The sequence below is a fragment of the Xiphophorus couchianus genome, chromosome 3 (assembly GCF_001444195.1).
Source record: "Xiphophorus couchianus chromosome 3, X_couchianus-1.0, whole genome shotgun sequence".
In the NCBI taxonomy this organism is placed as follows: domain Eukaryota; kingdom Metazoa; phylum Chordata; class Actinopteri; order Cyprinodontiformes; family Poeciliidae; genus Xiphophorus; species Xiphophorus couchianus.
This window is the reverse complement of record NC_040230.1, coordinates 1,244,404-1,261,738: the sequence shown is the minus strand read 5'-3', so window position 1 is coordinate 1,261,738 and position 17,335 is coordinate 1,244,404. Positions and strand designations below refer to the sequence as shown.

Here is a 17,335-nt window from a genome sequence, read left to right as displayed (position 1 = left end):
ACAACAAATCTACTGCAGATTTAATACAAACAATTATTAAATGTTTTGTAAAATTATTTAATAATTCACAAGGTGAGTTTTTCAACTAATCAAGTTTATTTGTATAGCAGAGTTCAGCAACAAGGCAGTTCAAAATGTTTTACATCATAAAAACACAGAAATAAAGTCATAAAAACAGCAGACTGTCACCAAACATTACTACAGTCATCATCATAATCATCAATACACATGATGTACTTTCATATGCAATCAAACACATAATGCAATCCTTATAATATTGAAAAAGTATTCATCCAAAATAATTATCATCTGCTCTTTTAACCTGGTGTAAACCAAAAGCTTTTTTAATATGTGGAGTGGCTTCTATCTTTGAATTTTAATAAGTTCCTTTTTGTTTTTCATCTTTGAGACGGTGAGAATATTTATTATTTTCTGTACTTCAGTTCAGCGTGGTTCAGTGCACAAAACTTTCTTTTTAAAGCTTAAAAGATGTTGAGTCAGTTATTATGGGAAATATCCTGCAGGTTTCTTTTGTTTGCTAACATTTACCAGAAGACTTTCAGAATTGATATTGATCCTCCATAAAGAAATTCCAACTTAAACTATTTAAACATGTTTTGCTCTGAAACCAAACATGTATAAAAGTAAATTGCTTTGTTTTTTCATAATGAGGGACGAAGCAAACAATGCAGCTCCTCCTGAATCCGGGGCTCTGACATCGATCCATCCAAACAATAAGATCTGTAAATTTGGTGAAAAGAGTTTGAGATAATCCAATAAATGAACCAAACTACTCTTTCTGAAACTCTGCAGAGACCTAAACTAATAACACACGCTGATGAAAAGTGAAAACCTCTTCACACAGAGCATTACATGTTTGCAGCATGTTTTCCTTCTTTACGTTGTTTTTATTCTCAGCTGCAGTCAAGGTGACCTCCCACCCGCTGGTTCTGTTGGAGACATCTGATCTCCTGGTGGGACTCTGTGGATTAGATGAAGTGATGCAGCTACAGGAAGCAGGTGGGACCTCAGTGTGTTTCACACACCCAATCCTAAATATCGACCCCTTTATTATTAATAATTTCACAGAGTTTGCTCTGAATATGCCTTCATTAAACACGTAAAAAGAAGTTCAGGTTAAAACATGGCTGCACAGACACTGATCGGACACCAGATGTCGCTTTGACACTGTGAATTCTTGTAGCTTGTATTTTCCTCCCTTTAAATTAACTTTAAAGTTCAGAAAGTTGTGGGATTTTTTGCTGCTTTCAGTTTCGTATCTGAATCTGTCATTGTGGTTTTCTTGTGGACGTACAAAAAACCAGTTATTTAGACGAAGTGTATTTTCATTAATAAAACTGCCTCGGACCAACTGAATGGTCCTTTATTTAAACCATAGACTAAAGTTAATTACCTATTTTGATCTGTTCGCTGTGCTTTGTGTGGTGTAAACACTCCTTCCTCTCGCCACATCTTTGGGTACAGTTATTTTTCCCGGAATGTACCAAAAAGTTTTCAGGCGGGGGGGGGGTTGGCGTGTTAGACTTAAAATTATCACCATTTTAAGGAGGTATTTACAATATATATCTATGACATGTTAAAATGTTCAACAGAAAACACAATTGTAGATGTAATGATTTATAAAGTATGTCCGGTTATATTTCTGTAGCTCCGGTGAGCTCCGGTGACCTCCCCTGTCTTTTGACCCAGTCTGTCGGTTAACTCACTTCGTTCTTTTTCACTTTCCGACAAAAACCGCTTTTGTTCGGCTCTTTAATCCGAGACGGTTCGGCTCTCTTGCCAAGCTCACTTCGATATTTAACCTAAAATTAACCTGATAAAAGTGACTCTAAGAGACTGGAGATGGAAGGCGTTGGGACGGTGTTGTGTCTGCTGGAGGCTGAACCCTGCTGGTGATCGGTTTTCGGGCCTCTGGGGGTCCGCGGGGAGCAGCCGTTAGCCGGCTAGGAGCCGTTAGCTGCGGCCGGTAGATGCCTCCTCCTCCACCCTCGCCTCCCGCTGCTGCAGCTGCTCCTCCTGCTCCGTTTCTCGTCTGAGAATGTTGATGTGCTCCTGTGAGAAAGTGGATTTCAGCATCGGCTCCCGAACCGTGGCCCGGCTCGTTTTCGAGGCCGAACAAGACAGCAGAACCGCAGGAAACTCTTCCAATGGGAGGTAGGAGCTCCAACTTTGGGCGTAAAGTTTCTCAGATCCGGCGCTGAAGCGAATAAAGGGCTGTTAAACATATTTACACCACCTTTAATTAAAATCTGAAACACTTAGTCTAGTCTAATCCGAACTGGGTCACTTTAGTCTGCTCAGATGGTTCTGAAATGCAGTTTAAATGTTGTTCAGTGTGAAAACCAAACAGTGGAAACTGCAATGCTCTGACCTTTAGGTCTCCTTGGATGAAGCAAGTCCAACTTGGACTGGGCAGATAAAATGGGGGGATTGTAGGAGTCATCTCACCCTGTTCAGAGCAGTTTAAGGAGGTTAACCATGAAAACAAAAATACTGAAACAACTTAGAGGAGAATTATTCACGGTTTATGGCTTTTAAATCTAATTATTCATGTATATCAATCTTTTTGGAATATAGAACACCTGGACAGGTTTGAAACTTTACTCTGACTTTCTCTCTGAAATGTTCAGTATAAGACAAGATGCCGCCAATATGAACATTCAGGCCGATAACTGATATTTACCATTATTACAGTAAACCACTAGATTTTTCTGCAGAATGTAACCAAAACTTACTTGTGGAAAAATCGCCTTTTTCTATCGTTTTTCTTCTGTAAAATGTTGGACAGAAAACCCAGCATGGGAAGCTGAAATATGGTCTACGCGATACTTGACACTGATTGGCTGGCATTTGCAAAGCAGCCAATCCAGGAGCGCCATTTTTACCCCGTTTGTGCTGATTGGCTGAACGCCAAGAGCTGAATAGGAGTCTGTGGATGCTAGCATCTGCTTTAGCGCCAAAACCACCTGAGTACTTTAATATGTATTAAGGTATGTTTGGTGTTTGACCAGATATTATGGTTTTTGGAGGGAGTCTGATGTTCCTCTGCGCTGCTTCCTACCTCTGTCACATGACCAAACAAATACCACATGACCAACTTCTCCCATCAATATCTTTAATCGGTGTGTTTTGAAATATTAATGCCTTCATATGTGTTTCAACTCTGTAATCAGCTGCATTTCTCCCGCTGGAGCCATCTGTTGTGACCTTTGACCCTGAAACAAACATGTTGAATTTGTCCTTTTTGTGTGTTTTCACACCTGGACTAAAGGTGGTATAATTCAGCTGAGCTTTGACTGGTCCAGGTGTTTCAGATGTTGAACTGCAGCTGTCGGCCTGAATCGTTTGAAAACAGTGGAACAGCCCTTTAATCAGTCTGACTCTAAAGCTCCTCTTTCCTCTCTCTGCTCGGCTCGGTTCTGGTCGCTCCAGGAAGTTGTCGGCTCATCATGTTGTCTTTCATCGCTCAGATTGTTTGAAGGATCAGGCTGTGCGGCTGCTGAGATTACGGTGGATTACTGTGGACAAACAAGCCGCTGCCCAGATTGTTCTTGTTCAAACAGATCGCTCCGATAGCGCTGGACGGGATCGGGATCTTTTCCCTGGAAGTTTCTGCTTTGAGAACAAACAATGGAGCGGAGCAGCCGGCTGCAGGGCTGCTGCGTGGTTACAGCCGGCCTTGGTTTGGGCCGGATCCGGGTCCGCTGATGTTGGGTTGCATTTCTGTCTTCTCTCGGTTCTGGTCGCTGGGTCAGAGCAGCTACAACCACAAACCTTCTGCAACTTTTCAGTTCTTACTAAGGGAGTTTGTTCACATTTCTTAAATATCTCCTTTCATGCATTTTACATTCACTAATGTCTTAAACAGTGTGTTACTTGTTATATTATTCACCACTGGCTCATTTGTATGGAAGATGATACACTGAAAAAAATGTCAATTCTAAATTTGCTTTACATAAATTAGAGGGAAAAATTTAAAAATTAAAAATATTTTCACAGATATTTGAGGAAAAAAATTCTGAAATCTGAGAAAAAATATAAGTTCTTTAATATTTGTTAAACTGGCGACTTTTGAGAAAAAGTTGTTTTTCTCAGTCGTCGTCTGTAAGCTCGTCATATCAGTCGGTGGTTTGATTCTGGGATTTTCTGTGATGGTTGAACCCATCAGTCTCCATCATGAGGCAAAGAGCTTCCTGTCTGAAGGTGCTGATGTCACAGACCAGAACCAGAACAACATTCACTTACATTGACAGTTTATTTACTTTACTTAATATAATAACTTCCTGGTTATCATGCTGGTCTTTAGTTTAAATAACCTTTAAATGTTTTAAAACATCTTAGATTAAAGTGGCAGAATCTGTGATTTAATGCTGCAACCAAAATGATCAGAACCTCATCCAGAGATGAAGGTCTGTGTGTTGAGTGAAGCGTATTGATCAGGTCTGTTCTGCGACACGAGCTAATGATCAACCGCGTGGTCACATGACCCAGAGCGCACGGCGGCGGCGCCAGGCTGAACATCAGCTCTCTGCTCTCTCCACTCCTCAGGCAGACTCAGGTCAGGGTGGCGAGCCGCCGCCGCCGCCGCACCACGCCTACGCTCGTCTGACTTTCTGATGCTGGCGCCGTCTGGTGGGACGTTTTGGGCCAGAGGTCCGGAGGCTGCAGCTGGTTCTGGTTCTGGTTGGCTGTTGGAGTGAAGGAACGTCTGCGGAGCCGTTCTGAAACTGTTCTGTCTTCCACCAAACTTTCCTCAGCGTCACAGGGGTCGTGACCTGAGCTCCTCTGTCCGGTGCCAGCAGCATCATGGCGGAGACCGGGTCGGACTCGGCCGTGGCCGCGCAGCAGTGACCTGATGATGAGCTCGTCGTCCCCGATCAGAGTGGAGCCCGTCTCCGTCCCCACCCTCACCGTCCTGCCGCCGTCCTCTGACACAGAGTCCTGGTCCCGTCCCCCCAGCCCCAGACCGCCGGGCCGGTCCCACCGCAGCAGGACCAGAACCAAGCGGCGCTGCGAGGGCCCGGCGGGCCTGCATGGCGGCACCACTCGGCCAGGATGGGGCGAGACGCCGCAGATTGTGGTGGAGGACGGCGAGCGGCACCGCAGCCCGTCTCCCTCGGCGGAGCGGCGGAGCGAGGACAGCCCGTCACATGACCTGCTGCTGCCGCCGCCCCGGTCCTGGTCCAGAAGCCCCTCCCCCAGCCGGCGCTCCCGCTGGTCTCTCAGGAGCCTGCTGAGCAGAGACTCAGACGTGGACGGCTGCAGGTTAGTGAGCAGTCAGTCAGCACTGGACCGGTCTGCAGTTCTCCTTCAGCTCATTCACATTCAGGTCCAGAGAGCCGGTACCAGATTACCGGGCCTCAGTTATCAGATCAGGGATGTTTTTGTCAGAATTTCAGAACCGGCTGGATCTATAGGGCAGAACGGATCAGAACCTTCAGATGATTCATGGTTCTGTCTGATGTCAGCTGGCCCGTTTCTGACCCGGTCAGAACAATCTGGCTGCATAACCTGCATGGAACCTGCAGATTACCGGGGTTCTAATCCCAATCTGTGAGCAGCAGGAATGATGTAAACAAACAGGGAGAAGCTGCTGAGGAGGTGGGACCATTCCTCACAGTGATGACATCATCTCCAGCCAATGGGAGCAGGCTCTGGCTCTGATGATGTCATGTGAATCCAATCAGATCAGACGTGCATCACTGCAGTGGGCCGCATGAGCAGCTGCTGCCTTTTACTGCTGCATGATAACGATGCTAAATAATCTGCTGCATGATAACAATGCTAAATAATCTGCTGCACGATAACAATGCTAAATAATCTGCTGCATGTTGGGTAGAAATAAACACATTCTGCTTAAAGTTTAATTGAAATAATTTGCGTTTCTTTTAATTTAATCTGCCCAGGTTGTGGATTATTCTGAGTCTTTCATGTCATTGTGTTGCCGTTGGAAACCAGTTTTCCTTATCGGCGCTCAGTCATGAAGCAACAGGAAGAGGAACGAGAGCACATTTAATTTTTAATCAGATAAAAATCATGACACTAGCTTGATGTTTAATCCTCCATTAACATGCCAGAGCCAAACCACAAACCAGATGAGATTATCTGCTGCAATAATCTGTGAAAGTAACACCAGTCAGCCTCTGGCGTGAGAACTTGTTCATCACAGTATCACAACCAGTCAGCTCTTCCATAGAAGTCAGTTTTGCTACACCAGCCTCCTCTGTATCACTTCTTTTGGGAAAGTGGATGGAAGCAGCTAGAAATCCCATTTTTCTACATTTTTATATTATCGTGAACCCCTGGTATTCACAGGGTCAGAGTTCACAGCTAAAATCCATCAATATGTAAGACCTTCACTACAATTCAGTTCAAATTCAGAAGTACTTTATCAATCCTCAGAGAAAAATGTAAAATTGTTTAACTTGTATTTGAAGTTTCTTCAGAATGTAATGTAAATTAGTTAATATCACAGTCTCTAATTACTTAGAGACCCTGAATGCAACATTTTCAATTCTTCATATTTTCATCTACCACATGCATCTAATCTAATATGCACCAATACCCACAATGACTAGCTAGAGGTGACTAGGCGGAGCTGCGTTCACAGTCTCTGTTTCAGGCTGCAGGTACAAAACTGTTGACTGTAAACATTGACGGTGGGGAGCAACATGGCTGCTGGTTCCGGATCGTTCTCTGACCTCCAGCTCGTCCTGGTTCCGTTCGGTTTGCTGTTTTATCAGCAGTTTGTTCATTGGAGCTGTTTTCTTCCTGTCATCACCGACTCTTGAAGCGTTTCTCGGTTTTTAACCTGATGCGAACGCAGACAGGAAGTTGATGAAATGTCCTGAACCACCATCTTCAGACCTCTGCTTTCACCCACTTCCTCTCCACGCTGTCGCCTCGTTTCATCTCTGTTCTCTTTGGCTCGGGTTCGGACCGCTCCTCTCCGTCTGCAGATTACACAGAGGGACAGCCATGCATGCAGGCCTGGCTCAGGCCAGCCTGGATTATCATCTGGACTCTAATCCAGAGAGATGGACGCAGGTTGGGGGTTAAGGGATTGGGTGGGCTCTGCTCCAGTCAGGCCAGATATTCTGCTCAAATGAAGCCAGATTAAATAATCTGTGTTTTACATGTATAACGGTCTGGTGGTGAACGTGAGGCTGCAGTTTGTCCTTCAGCTCAAACCTTCAGTTTTCCTCTGCCTGGTCATCCTTATCAGAGCAGCAAGGCCTGCTCTGCCTCCTCCTCCTCCTCCTCCTCTTACTCCTCCTCCTCGGCTGCAGAGGGATTAGGGGTCGGCTGACAGACGGCAGCCCGTTACCGGCTCTTGTGTTCGGGCTAGTGGGTTGGGTCGGTCCGGTACCGGGGAGCTCCGCCCGCGGGACGCCGCCGCTTTCCGATCCGAGGCAGAGCGACTGAAAGGCGGCCGAGCGACGGACGGTGATCCGCCCCCCTGCCCGGATCCCCGGGCTTTCAGAGTGAGCTCACCGGGGGAACAGACGGCCAGCGGCGGGCCGGTCGGCGGTTCTGGGCGGGTTTCATCTGGACCTCTGCCGACTCATGACATGTTTGAGTAAGTGTTGCTTAACGGGGCCGCGCCGCGCTGCCAGCCGGCTCTCTACGCTCCTAGCCCGGCTTATCTCCGGGGAAATGAACCGTATCCTGCAGATTAGAGCGCAGCGCCGGTTGGTGGAGCTAAACAGATCTGATTGAACCCTCGCTGCTGCTGCGGGGCTCCTCCATCCCGCACGGAGCGCGAACAGCGCGGCCCCGCATGGACGCTGCTGCTCGGCCTCCGGACCGTTGTGCTGCTGATGCTGCTGATGCTGCAGGGCTGCTGCTCACCTGTTAGCTGCAGTCTGAGCAGCAGAAGCCTCTACGGATGATTTACTGGCGGTTTTAATGTGATGAAGGCAGAAGAAGTGAAGCTGATTTACCGTCCTGACCTGTTGATCTGATCGGCTGCTTCCTGGTTAGCCTCCATCTTTAACCAGCATGGACTGGTTTCCAGTATGAGGGAGTACTGAGGTTTTAGCAGTTATGGTTTTGCCTGCTGAGCATCATGAATTAAAATCATTTTCATTCTGATGTTCTTTACAGAAACATCAGAATCCATTTTATTTTTGGTTTTGGTTGTTTTGTTTTGGATTTTTAAAAGTTCTTTACAAAATGAAACGTAATCGGTCTTTGCCTGATGATGTTATCAATAAATTACTGAAAATGGTCTCACTACAACATTATTATTATTATTATTATTAATTACTGGACCAGTTTATCGTCTGGTAATATGTGACAGGAAGAGTTATGGTTTCAAAATGGCTCAAAATTTCCCTCATGAAGTTTTAGTATAGAAATAGAAATGACCTTTATCGTCCCACAGAGTGGAAATAAGGTGTCTACTATGCTGTGCACTGCTGCTCAGCTGGCTGAATGAAGGCTGTATACAGTTAATGTTCTAAAAATCTAGATTCTGCATAATGAGGAAGATCTCTGGAGTAACTAACATGTTTGTTTCTGGAATATTTGTTGCTTTTTATTAGATTTTGACCATGTTTTTTATTTTTTGGTGATATTTTTCCTCTGTTTGCTGTGAGACTGATGCACCATTTTTGATCCTTCTTTTAGGTTTTTAATTTTTTTTTAGCTCTGTACATTATCGGCTTCCTCTGCTGGTTGGAGCTTTCAGACACATTAACGGTTTCCTGTCAGGGGGAATCAAAATGTTCCTGAGGGATTTTTCATGATAAATCAGTTAAAGACGTCAGTTTTGTTTAGCTGGTGGCTCAGTTAGACGTCAGACCATCTAATGCCTCATAAAACTACCAAACATTGCTAAAGAGATGTAAAACATAAAGCACCATGATTTTGTTCTGAGCAACATCCAGTTTCCTCTGCATGTTGCTCATAGTTCCTGTATCAACTTTACAAGCAAAAGTCACACTAGTGGTGAAATCTAAAAGATAAATGGAGTTGGTTTGACTCTGATGTTCCTCCTGCAGCTGCTGGTGAAACGGAGTAGACGATCAGTTCAGACCCACTGCTGGGTACAGCAGAGGACGTGTGATGCTGTGGGCTTGTTTCTGGTTGCAGATAAACTCTTTAATCGGCTTCGTTTGCGTGGATCCAGCAGCAGAACGAAGCGTTGCAGAGCCTGGAGAAAGACGTGAAGCCCTGCAGCGTTTCCTCTGGACGGTTTGACTGCAGGAAGCTGAAGCTTCGCTGTGTTGATTATAGAGAAGCTGATATACATAAAGAGTGGAGACTGAATCCATCAGTAATAATCAGAGTTCATAAGACTGAAGTCAAACTCCATCTGCAGTTGAATAATTACATGATTTCAGTTCAGTTTGTTGGTTTTACTCAGCTAATCTGTGTGTGTGTGTGTGTGTGTCCCTGCAGCACGGCCAGTAACTCTCCACGCAGCACGCCCGGCAGCTCCCCCTCCCTGCGGCGGAGGGTCCTGGGGGGGGGCAAGGCCAGCGAGGGTGAGGGAGGGGTGGGCGGCGCCGACAGCCCTCTGCCCTCCGTGCCCTCCGCCTCCTCCCTGCCCTCCGCCTACCCCCTGGCCTCCCGCCACTTCAGCCGTAACGCCAAGGTAAGGACGGCTCTGAAGGCCCGACGCTAGCTGGACCCTGAAGGGAAGCTAAATGTTGCCGTAACTCTGATCATCCATGTGTCTCCAGTAGCAGTCCGTGTTGCAACGAATCTGAAAAGGCCTCTGACTGAAGACTGTTAGCATGTGATGATAAAGTGAGAACTAGAACTCTGTCCACTGAGGGCCGATGTCCAACAAAATAAAAATAAGTCTGTACAGCAGACGCAGATTCAAAGAATCAGAGTGAGATTATTGTTTATGTCATAATTTAAAAAGTGCATAAAATGTCTTTAAATATTTGTTAATAAAAACAACAAAATGCTGTTAATATTATTTAAACTAATACCAGCAGGGTGTGAATACTTATTGCTTGGAGCAATCTGACAGCAGCGTCCATCAGGGGCGTTATTTTTCCCAGAATCCCTCTGGCTCGGTGCTCCGGGGGGCAGAGCAGCTCTTCCTCATGACTTTATCTCTCTGCTTCCTCTCAGCTGCTGCAGCTTCTCAATCTTCAGTCGGTTTTATTTATTTTTTTGTCTGACGGGTTGCAGCAACCTGCTGTGGAAACTCTGCAGGTTGCTAAAGCCCAGCAACTGTCTGTGCTGGTGTGAAATGAGTTTCTGTGGTGACCTTATCTGGCTGCAGAGCTTAGTGACTGTGTTGTTTCTCTTTGCAGAAAATGCAGAGCTGGTACAACGTGAGTACTCATTAACACCGCCGCTGAACTTTGGCTTCATCTGAAGCCTCTGGCCTCTGAAGCCATGTCTGCCTTCCTCTCCCAGGTCCTCAGTCCCACGTACAAACAGCGCAACGAGGACTTCCGAAAAATCTTCAAGAAGCTCCCCGACTCCGAGCGGCTCATAGTGGGTGAGTTCAGGACGTTTACGGGTTGTTCTGGGATCAAAGTTCAGACAAGCCCGGTTCTTCAGCCCGGCGGGAATGAAATGAGGAAGAGGAGTTTGGGGATTTAGTTAGAAAAGCATCGGCTGAAAGGAGAAGTGAAGTACGAATGAATCGCTGCTGTTTGTCAACCACAGGGTACCCACATGCTTTGCATCTAACGACCATCACACAGTTTCTCTCTCTCTCACACACACTTAGATCAGCCTCAGAACAAAGCAGAACTGGTCAGAACTAGAGCTGCGGTTACCATGACGCTAAAAACCCACGCTACACCGGGATGGGACGTTAAAAATATGCGTTCTCTCTGCATGGGCTGCCTGAGCAGCAGGTTGGCGTTTCGTCTCGGTGCAGAGCGATGGGAACGCCGTAGTCGGACAGAAGGGATGAGTTTGGAAAATGTGGAACAATCGGAGCTGATATCGGTGCTGCGCTCTGTTCACACACAGAGTCTAAAACGGGCGGGATTATGTTTTCTAGCCACATAGTGATGTTTTACAGCACAATCAAGTAACTATGTTCCTTTCAGTTGGTATAAAAATAACTTAGAAGTAATTAGATTTTACATCAATTTTTCATATCATGGATGCAGAGAAGCTGGACTTGCTGACATTATGCAGGCTGAGTTAGAACCTGGAGGAGAACGCTGATCTGATGATCTCTGCAGACTGAATCCATTTGGATCCTTCTCCACTGAACCACAGCGCTGATCCCAGCAGCTGACGGAAACAGAGTTAGTTTCAGAACGAGCTGCGGATCGCTGGAAAGTCAGAAGGTTTCAGAGGAAATCCTCCGGATCCACACTGTCCACCTGAACCTGCGCTGAGGTTCGCTTTAAAGATCAGACTAAAATCTGCCTGGAGATTAAAGACATGTGTCTGATTAGCTGATGTGTCTAAAGAGCACAAAACACTGAAACAAGTTTGATTTACACAGTTATACCTTCACCAGTCCTGATTATTCTAGTTATGAATCTCTTCAGCTCTTCTCTTCTCATCAGTGCGACTCGGTTTAATCCCTCAGGAGGATGGAGGAGCGTTTAAACGGTTTAATCGCCACTTTCAGCCTGCTGTCTAGAGTTGAAGTGATTCCTGCAGGTGTGTGTGTGTGTGTGTGTGTCAGCTGACCTGCTCTCTGCTCTGATTTCACCAGACTACTCCTGCGCTCTGCAGAAGGACATTCTGCTTCAGGGACGCCTCTATCTGTCAGAGAACTGGCTCTGCTTCTACAGCAACATCTTCCGCTGGGAAACCACTGTACGTCTCTCTCACACACACACACACACACACACACACACACACACACACACACACACACACACACACACACCTCACTGCAGATATCTACTTCCTTTTCAAACTCTGCTGTTTGAAGGTTAAATGATTTCAGTTCACCATCTGAGGTTTTACTTATGATTGAGGTTTAAATGCTGACGTCTTTATTTCCATCACAGTAAGTTATTAACGGTTATAACTGGGTTAGTTTAACCCAGCATCCTTAAAAAGTCTGAGAATATTTGGAACTCATTTTAAAAACCAGGTCGGCCTTTAATACGTTAAACACAGGCTGACATTTTGTCTGGACAGGATTATTTAATCTCATAGATTCTGTCAGGAAAATGTTTGAAACATCTTCACTATGTTCTGTAACTCAAGGCGGTTTAGGCTAGCGCTAATTAGCTGCTAATATACCCTAGCTAGCTAGATTTTTATTGTTTCCGTCATGGGAATTAGGAGGAAATGCGTACAGTTTTGGCTTAATTACATCTCCAGTAAATTTCCTTTTTACACTCCAGTTATTTATTGATTGATTCTGACCTGGTTGATTATTTCAGTGATCGATTCGTGGCGAAGGTTTCAGCGCTGCTGCAGCCTCTCTGCTCTCAGCTGATCTGTTTTCCACTCTTTGTAAAACTAGAAGCGCCGGCTGTCTGGACCTCTGTTCAGTTCAGTCAGCGAATCAAAGGGAGTGAATCTTTATGCAGTCACTTATTTTATGTCTCATATTTTTACTTGTCATTATTTGTAGAATCAGTTTTTACTTTGACATTAGAAGGATTTTTGTTGTTGTTGGTCAAAATAAATGTATAAAATAAAATGATGAAACAACTAATGGAGCGAATACTTTTCATCCTGTGTTAATGACTGTATGAAATATAGTTTAACCTGCAGGTTTTGTGTTTTCATATTTCTTTAATGATGAGTGAAGCTGATGTTGTCTCTCAGATCACCATCCAGCTAAAAGACGTGACGTCGATGACGAAGGAGAAGACGGCCAAGCTGATCCCCAACGCCATCCAGATCAGCACCGACAGCGAGAAGGTACGCCGCCCGCCGCACTTCCTGCTGCTGCAGCAGCGACACGCGCAGCGTTCCTCCTGCTGCGGTGGCAGGACGGAACCGGCTGACTTGGCTGGATCTCCTCACACCGATGAAGCGGACGCAGGAAGTCCAGCTGTCTCTCTGTTCTCACTCCTTTCTTCCCGTCTTTTGTCTCTGCTTCCTGTTTCCTGCCTCAGCATTTCTTCACGTCGTTCGGCGCCAGGGAGCGCAGCTTCATGATGATTTTCCGCCTGTGGCAGAACGCGCTGTTGGACAAGGTACGGCTACCCCCCACGTCGCCACGGTTACCGTCTCTGAGTGGATGACAGTCAGGAAGGAGCTGTGAAAGCAGAACCAGAGGCCTGAGGGAACGGATCTAATTACTGTCTACTCTGTAACAGAAACAGAACCACCTGCTGCTGATTGGACTCTGAACATCAGAACAGTTTTTATTTGTCAGTAAAATCAGACCCAGTTTAAACCTTTCCAGGCTGCATAAATCCTGAATCTGGAAAAGTCTGGAAAACTTTTGAATCAGTATCAAGTAAGATAAACATTTTTGAGCTCTTAATCATGTTTTTATGTTATTCCCTCATCATCTCCATGGCAACCGTTCAGCTTTGAAAAACACCTGGGTGGACCTAGCCCCGCCTTCGAGGACAAAGCTCCTCCTCAGAGGTTCCAAGCTTTTTTTCCACAGAGCAGCCTTCACACACTCAGCTCCTACAGACTAGCCTGCAGCAATTAGCAACCCGCTGCTCATTATAGGAGCTGCATCTCAGAGCAGCGCTGGTAAAAACACTAAAGGTTAATACAGGAGCCATGTTGGCTTCAGGAGCCATGAAGGCGGAGCTTCAGAACGAGTTTTCAAAGAGACAGGGGCCCAGTTTCAATTTCAAGTTATTTAGCCTTTTTATAACAACTGAAGGTAACATATTTTCCATTTTAGAGCAAAATCGAGTAACTATATTCCCAGAAACGCATGATGCTGCTCCTTTAAGATCTGGATAAAACCTCTGAAAAACTTCCTCCTTCTCCAGGATTTTCTCTTGTCTTTAGAGAAGACCACGGGCCATTTCTCCTGCCGGCCTCATATGATTGTTTTGGGTGCATTTACCCAGAATGCCCTGTGCTGTAGTCCACTTCCTGCTATTGGAGTAAAAAACTGAAGTCATGTCGTTCTTTAATTTTGGTCTTAAACCAGTCGTCACCAATCATTAGGGTTAAAATGGCTGCAGAGGTTACTGCAGGATCTGGATTTGATCTTGTGATTTATTTTGGTTTGAGCCAAAATAAAACCTGTTCTATCAACGCAGCAGTAATCCATGCCAGTTTGGCTGGATTATTTTAGGTTTTTGATTCATGCTGCAGCACGTGTTTTGAGTTCTGTTTGGATCAGAAACGAAGCCCTGACCCATAAAACATCCTGATGGGATTATAATCTGGAATTACCTCCTCCAGTGTTGGCTCAGCGCATTTTTCATTCAGTAGCCATAAAAACAGATCAGTTGGATTGAAACCTGAAGGCTGAGTTCCTGAAAGGTTAATCATTGAATGAATTGTGAAAAACTATTTAAACGTTGCATTTTAATCACTTGACCAGAATTTTCTTTAGTCTGTCGCTGATTCTACAGAGTGGCTGTTTGTTTCAGCAGATGTTGCAGGATCTGAATGTGTTGCAGTGGGAAACAGGGAGGCTGCTGGTTGACGTCACCACCATGATGTGAAGTCTGAGTTTCGCTTCTGTTTGCTTTCAGTCTCTGTCCCCCAAAGAGCTGTGGCACATCGTGCACCAGTGCTACGGCACCGAGCTGGGCCTGACCAGCGAGGACGACGACTACGTCTCTCCCACCAGCGAACACATCAACGGCCTGCTGTGAGTGTTTCCATGGAAACCAACCAGACACCGAGCTTCAGATGAACTTCTTCCAGCTGGACTTTATAAAACTAAAGTTCCTCTGTTGTTTGCATCTGTTCCTCAAAAGCACAGCCAGTTTTCGGCGTGAGCATGCAAATGCTTCCCTTGGGGTTTCGTTTGCATAGCAATATTTCTATTGTCTGACTGCTTTACATTAACCGCCTGCATTCCTCTTCCTGTTGCCTGCCGCCTCAGGCCGGGAGAGGAGTCCATGTCGGTGGCAGACCTGTTGGACCTGAGCACGGTGTCGGCGCCGTCCGCCGGCAGCTCCCCGCCTCCCGTCCCGGTCCACTGCAGTCTGACCAGTCCAGCGTCCGCCCCCGTCCTCAGCGGCGCCTTCCCGCCCCCCTCTGCCGCCTGCCAGCCCATCGAGGTGCCATCCTCTTCAGGAAGTAGACCCGGCCCAGAACCCATGGAGCCCAGCCCGCCCAGCTGCCACGGCTCGCTGCTGGCCCTCACTGCCTCAGTCTCTGCAGCCGCATCGTTCGTAAGTGATCGCAGCATCCATATTTACAACACATCCTGATGGGATTATAATCTGATCTCTATAGTCCGGCTGAAAAGCTGCAACAGAAACTGAAACAGAATCTGCAGTAAATAGAGAAACATATGAAACGGATTGTTTTTACGCTTTAACCTTTAAAGTTGCCTTTTTAACACGTCCAGGATTTAAAATTTTAATGTCCCTGAAATTTGACACTTTGTTCAGTTCTCTGAAATGAATGCTCTCCTCCAGATTCTGCTGCTTTTTCTGCATATCTTCTAATTTTCCAAATTAATTTAAGGATGAAGAGCAAAATATGTTGTGATATGTCAAGTTATTAATTTATAGCTTTTTTGGAATCACAATTTTGGAACCAGACTAGATAACTGCAAAATAATTGAATTTAAATGAACCAAGCTAAATATGCTGATAATGTGAAATAAGAAATCAGAAGCATAAATAAGCCAAGAAAATGAAAAATAAACTTAACTGAGAAAGTTCAGCTAAGTTAAGATGACGTCTAACAGACTTGATGTTAGCTATGCTGAGGTAACATATCGTAAAATAAACTATGCTAGCAAAGTAACAAACTGTGCTAACACACTACATGAAATTAGCTGTGCTAATAACAAAAATAAGATACAATAATGTAGCATAAGCTAAGCTATGCTAACAGTGTAAAATAAATTATTCTACTGTAGAACATAATAAGTTACAAGAAAGCATAAAATAATCTACATTAACAGTATAAAAATGTTGTGCTAAGAGCTAACATAAGTTAGAATAACGATGTATAAAAAGATGTGCTAACAGTGTGAAATGAGATCAAATAGGCTAAGCTCATGTAAAATGAACTAAAATAAGCTCAAGAAAATTTCAAAATAAAGAAATGTAAAATATATGGTTGAGTAAGCTAAGCTAACGTAGTGAAACATTGGGTTTGATGAGACCAGCTAAGCTAAATTAAGCTAGCAAGTATTATCAGATTTTGTCAGTTATTGAAACATTAACATTCAGTTAATTGTGTTCCTACTGAGTGAAAATATGAAAACAACCATCATGCATCAGGCTAAAACGTAAAGATGTGACCAGATAATATCAGATAAGCTGCAGCAGCTTTGTTCAGCGCCACGGCCCGTTTCCCACCAGTCACATGACCCTGGGCCGTGTGCCCCTCCCCCCCTTCTGCTTCAGACCCTGGAGGAAGGAGGAGACAGTCAACCCGAGTCGACCAATCACATGCCGCCCCCACCGGCCGCCAGCCTGGGAAACCTCTCCTCATTGGACATCACCAACGACGAAGAGCTGCCCACCGACCCCAGCAACTCGTCCGACACGCAGGAGGAGAGTAAGTCTGTTTCTTTACTCACATGAACTGGTTAAAAGTGTCTGAACTCTGGAAAACGTTTCTGTTGTAGTCAGAGGGGAGTTTTTACCTCCAAGACTCAGTTCTTAATTAATGTCAGCCTGGAAGCACTTTGAGGCTGGCGAAGTTTAAAATTAAAGTAATTACTTAAATTAAAGTGACGGGGTCAGAGTGTGTGTTGCAGCCAGATCCGCACACACACTCTTTAAAGCAAACGTGTGTCGTCTCCAAGCTCTTATTAATAGTAGATATCTCGATTATTTGATTCAAACAAGCTGTGCTTAGTTCAAGGTCATCATGTAAAAGCCAGTGTCCTTAAGAACAAAGTTCATGCAGAACCAGACCGTAACTGAACCTCAGAGTTCAGCCGGTTGAAGGTTTCTGTCTGCAGCTCGTCTTTGGTTTTATGAACAAACTCTTTCCTTCCAGCTCAAACTTTAAATTGTTTCTTTCTGAGTCGCTGCGGTTTTTTTAACCCAGCAGTGACTGGAGAACCTGTTTGGTTCTGCCTGGGTGAATCCGGCAGAACCTGAGGGTTTCTCTGAACTGATCCCTGACCTCAGCTGACCTTACAGGAATGTAAGGGTTTAATAAGCGGTGAGTTTGAATGTCTGTAAATACCCAGGAAACTGTTTTTATTTTCACCGGCCTTTAAGCGGTTCTGCTGCCTGGATCCGTGCTGAGGTTCTGCTGCAGACGGTTTACTTTAACTATTCACTTACTG

General features: G+C 45.2%; 1 protein-coding gene across 6 annotated transcripts in view; it reads left to right on the top strand.

The window, feature by feature from the left end:
* The window catches only part of gramd1a (GRAM domain containing 1A), a 38,479-nt gene that overhangs the window by 453 nt on the left and 20,691 nt on the right, over positions 1–17,335 (top strand). For 3 of the 6 annotated variants that reach the window (XR_003594585.1, XM_028010267.1, XM_028010289.1), the window contains exons 2-12: positions 919–1,020; positions 4,779–5,286; positions 9,427–9,622; positions 10,299–10,319; positions 10,405–10,489; positions 11,675–11,778; positions 12,748–12,843; positions 13,041–13,121; positions 14,601–14,719; positions 14,957–15,248; positions 16,440–16,593. Coding sequence is in view for 5 of the 6 variants with exons in the window: in XM_028010267.1 (XP_027866068.1) it covers positions 4,877–5,286; positions 9,427–9,622; positions 10,299–10,319; positions 10,405–10,489; positions 11,675–11,778; positions 12,748–12,843; positions 13,041–13,121; positions 14,601–14,719; positions 14,957–15,248; positions 16,440–16,593 (1,558 nt within the window). In the remaining variant the exon portion in view is untranslated. Of the gene's footprint in view, positions 1–918; positions 1,021–1,722; positions 2,176–4,778; positions 5,287–6,017; positions 7,601–9,426; positions 9,623–10,298; positions 10,320–10,404; positions 10,490–11,674; positions 11,779–12,747; positions 12,844–13,040; positions 13,122–14,600; positions 14,720–14,956; positions 15,249–16,439; positions 16,594–17,335 lie in introns of those variants that run through there. The other 3 variants (XM_028010276.1, XM_028010300.1, XM_028010309.1) reach the window with 3 other exon arrangements.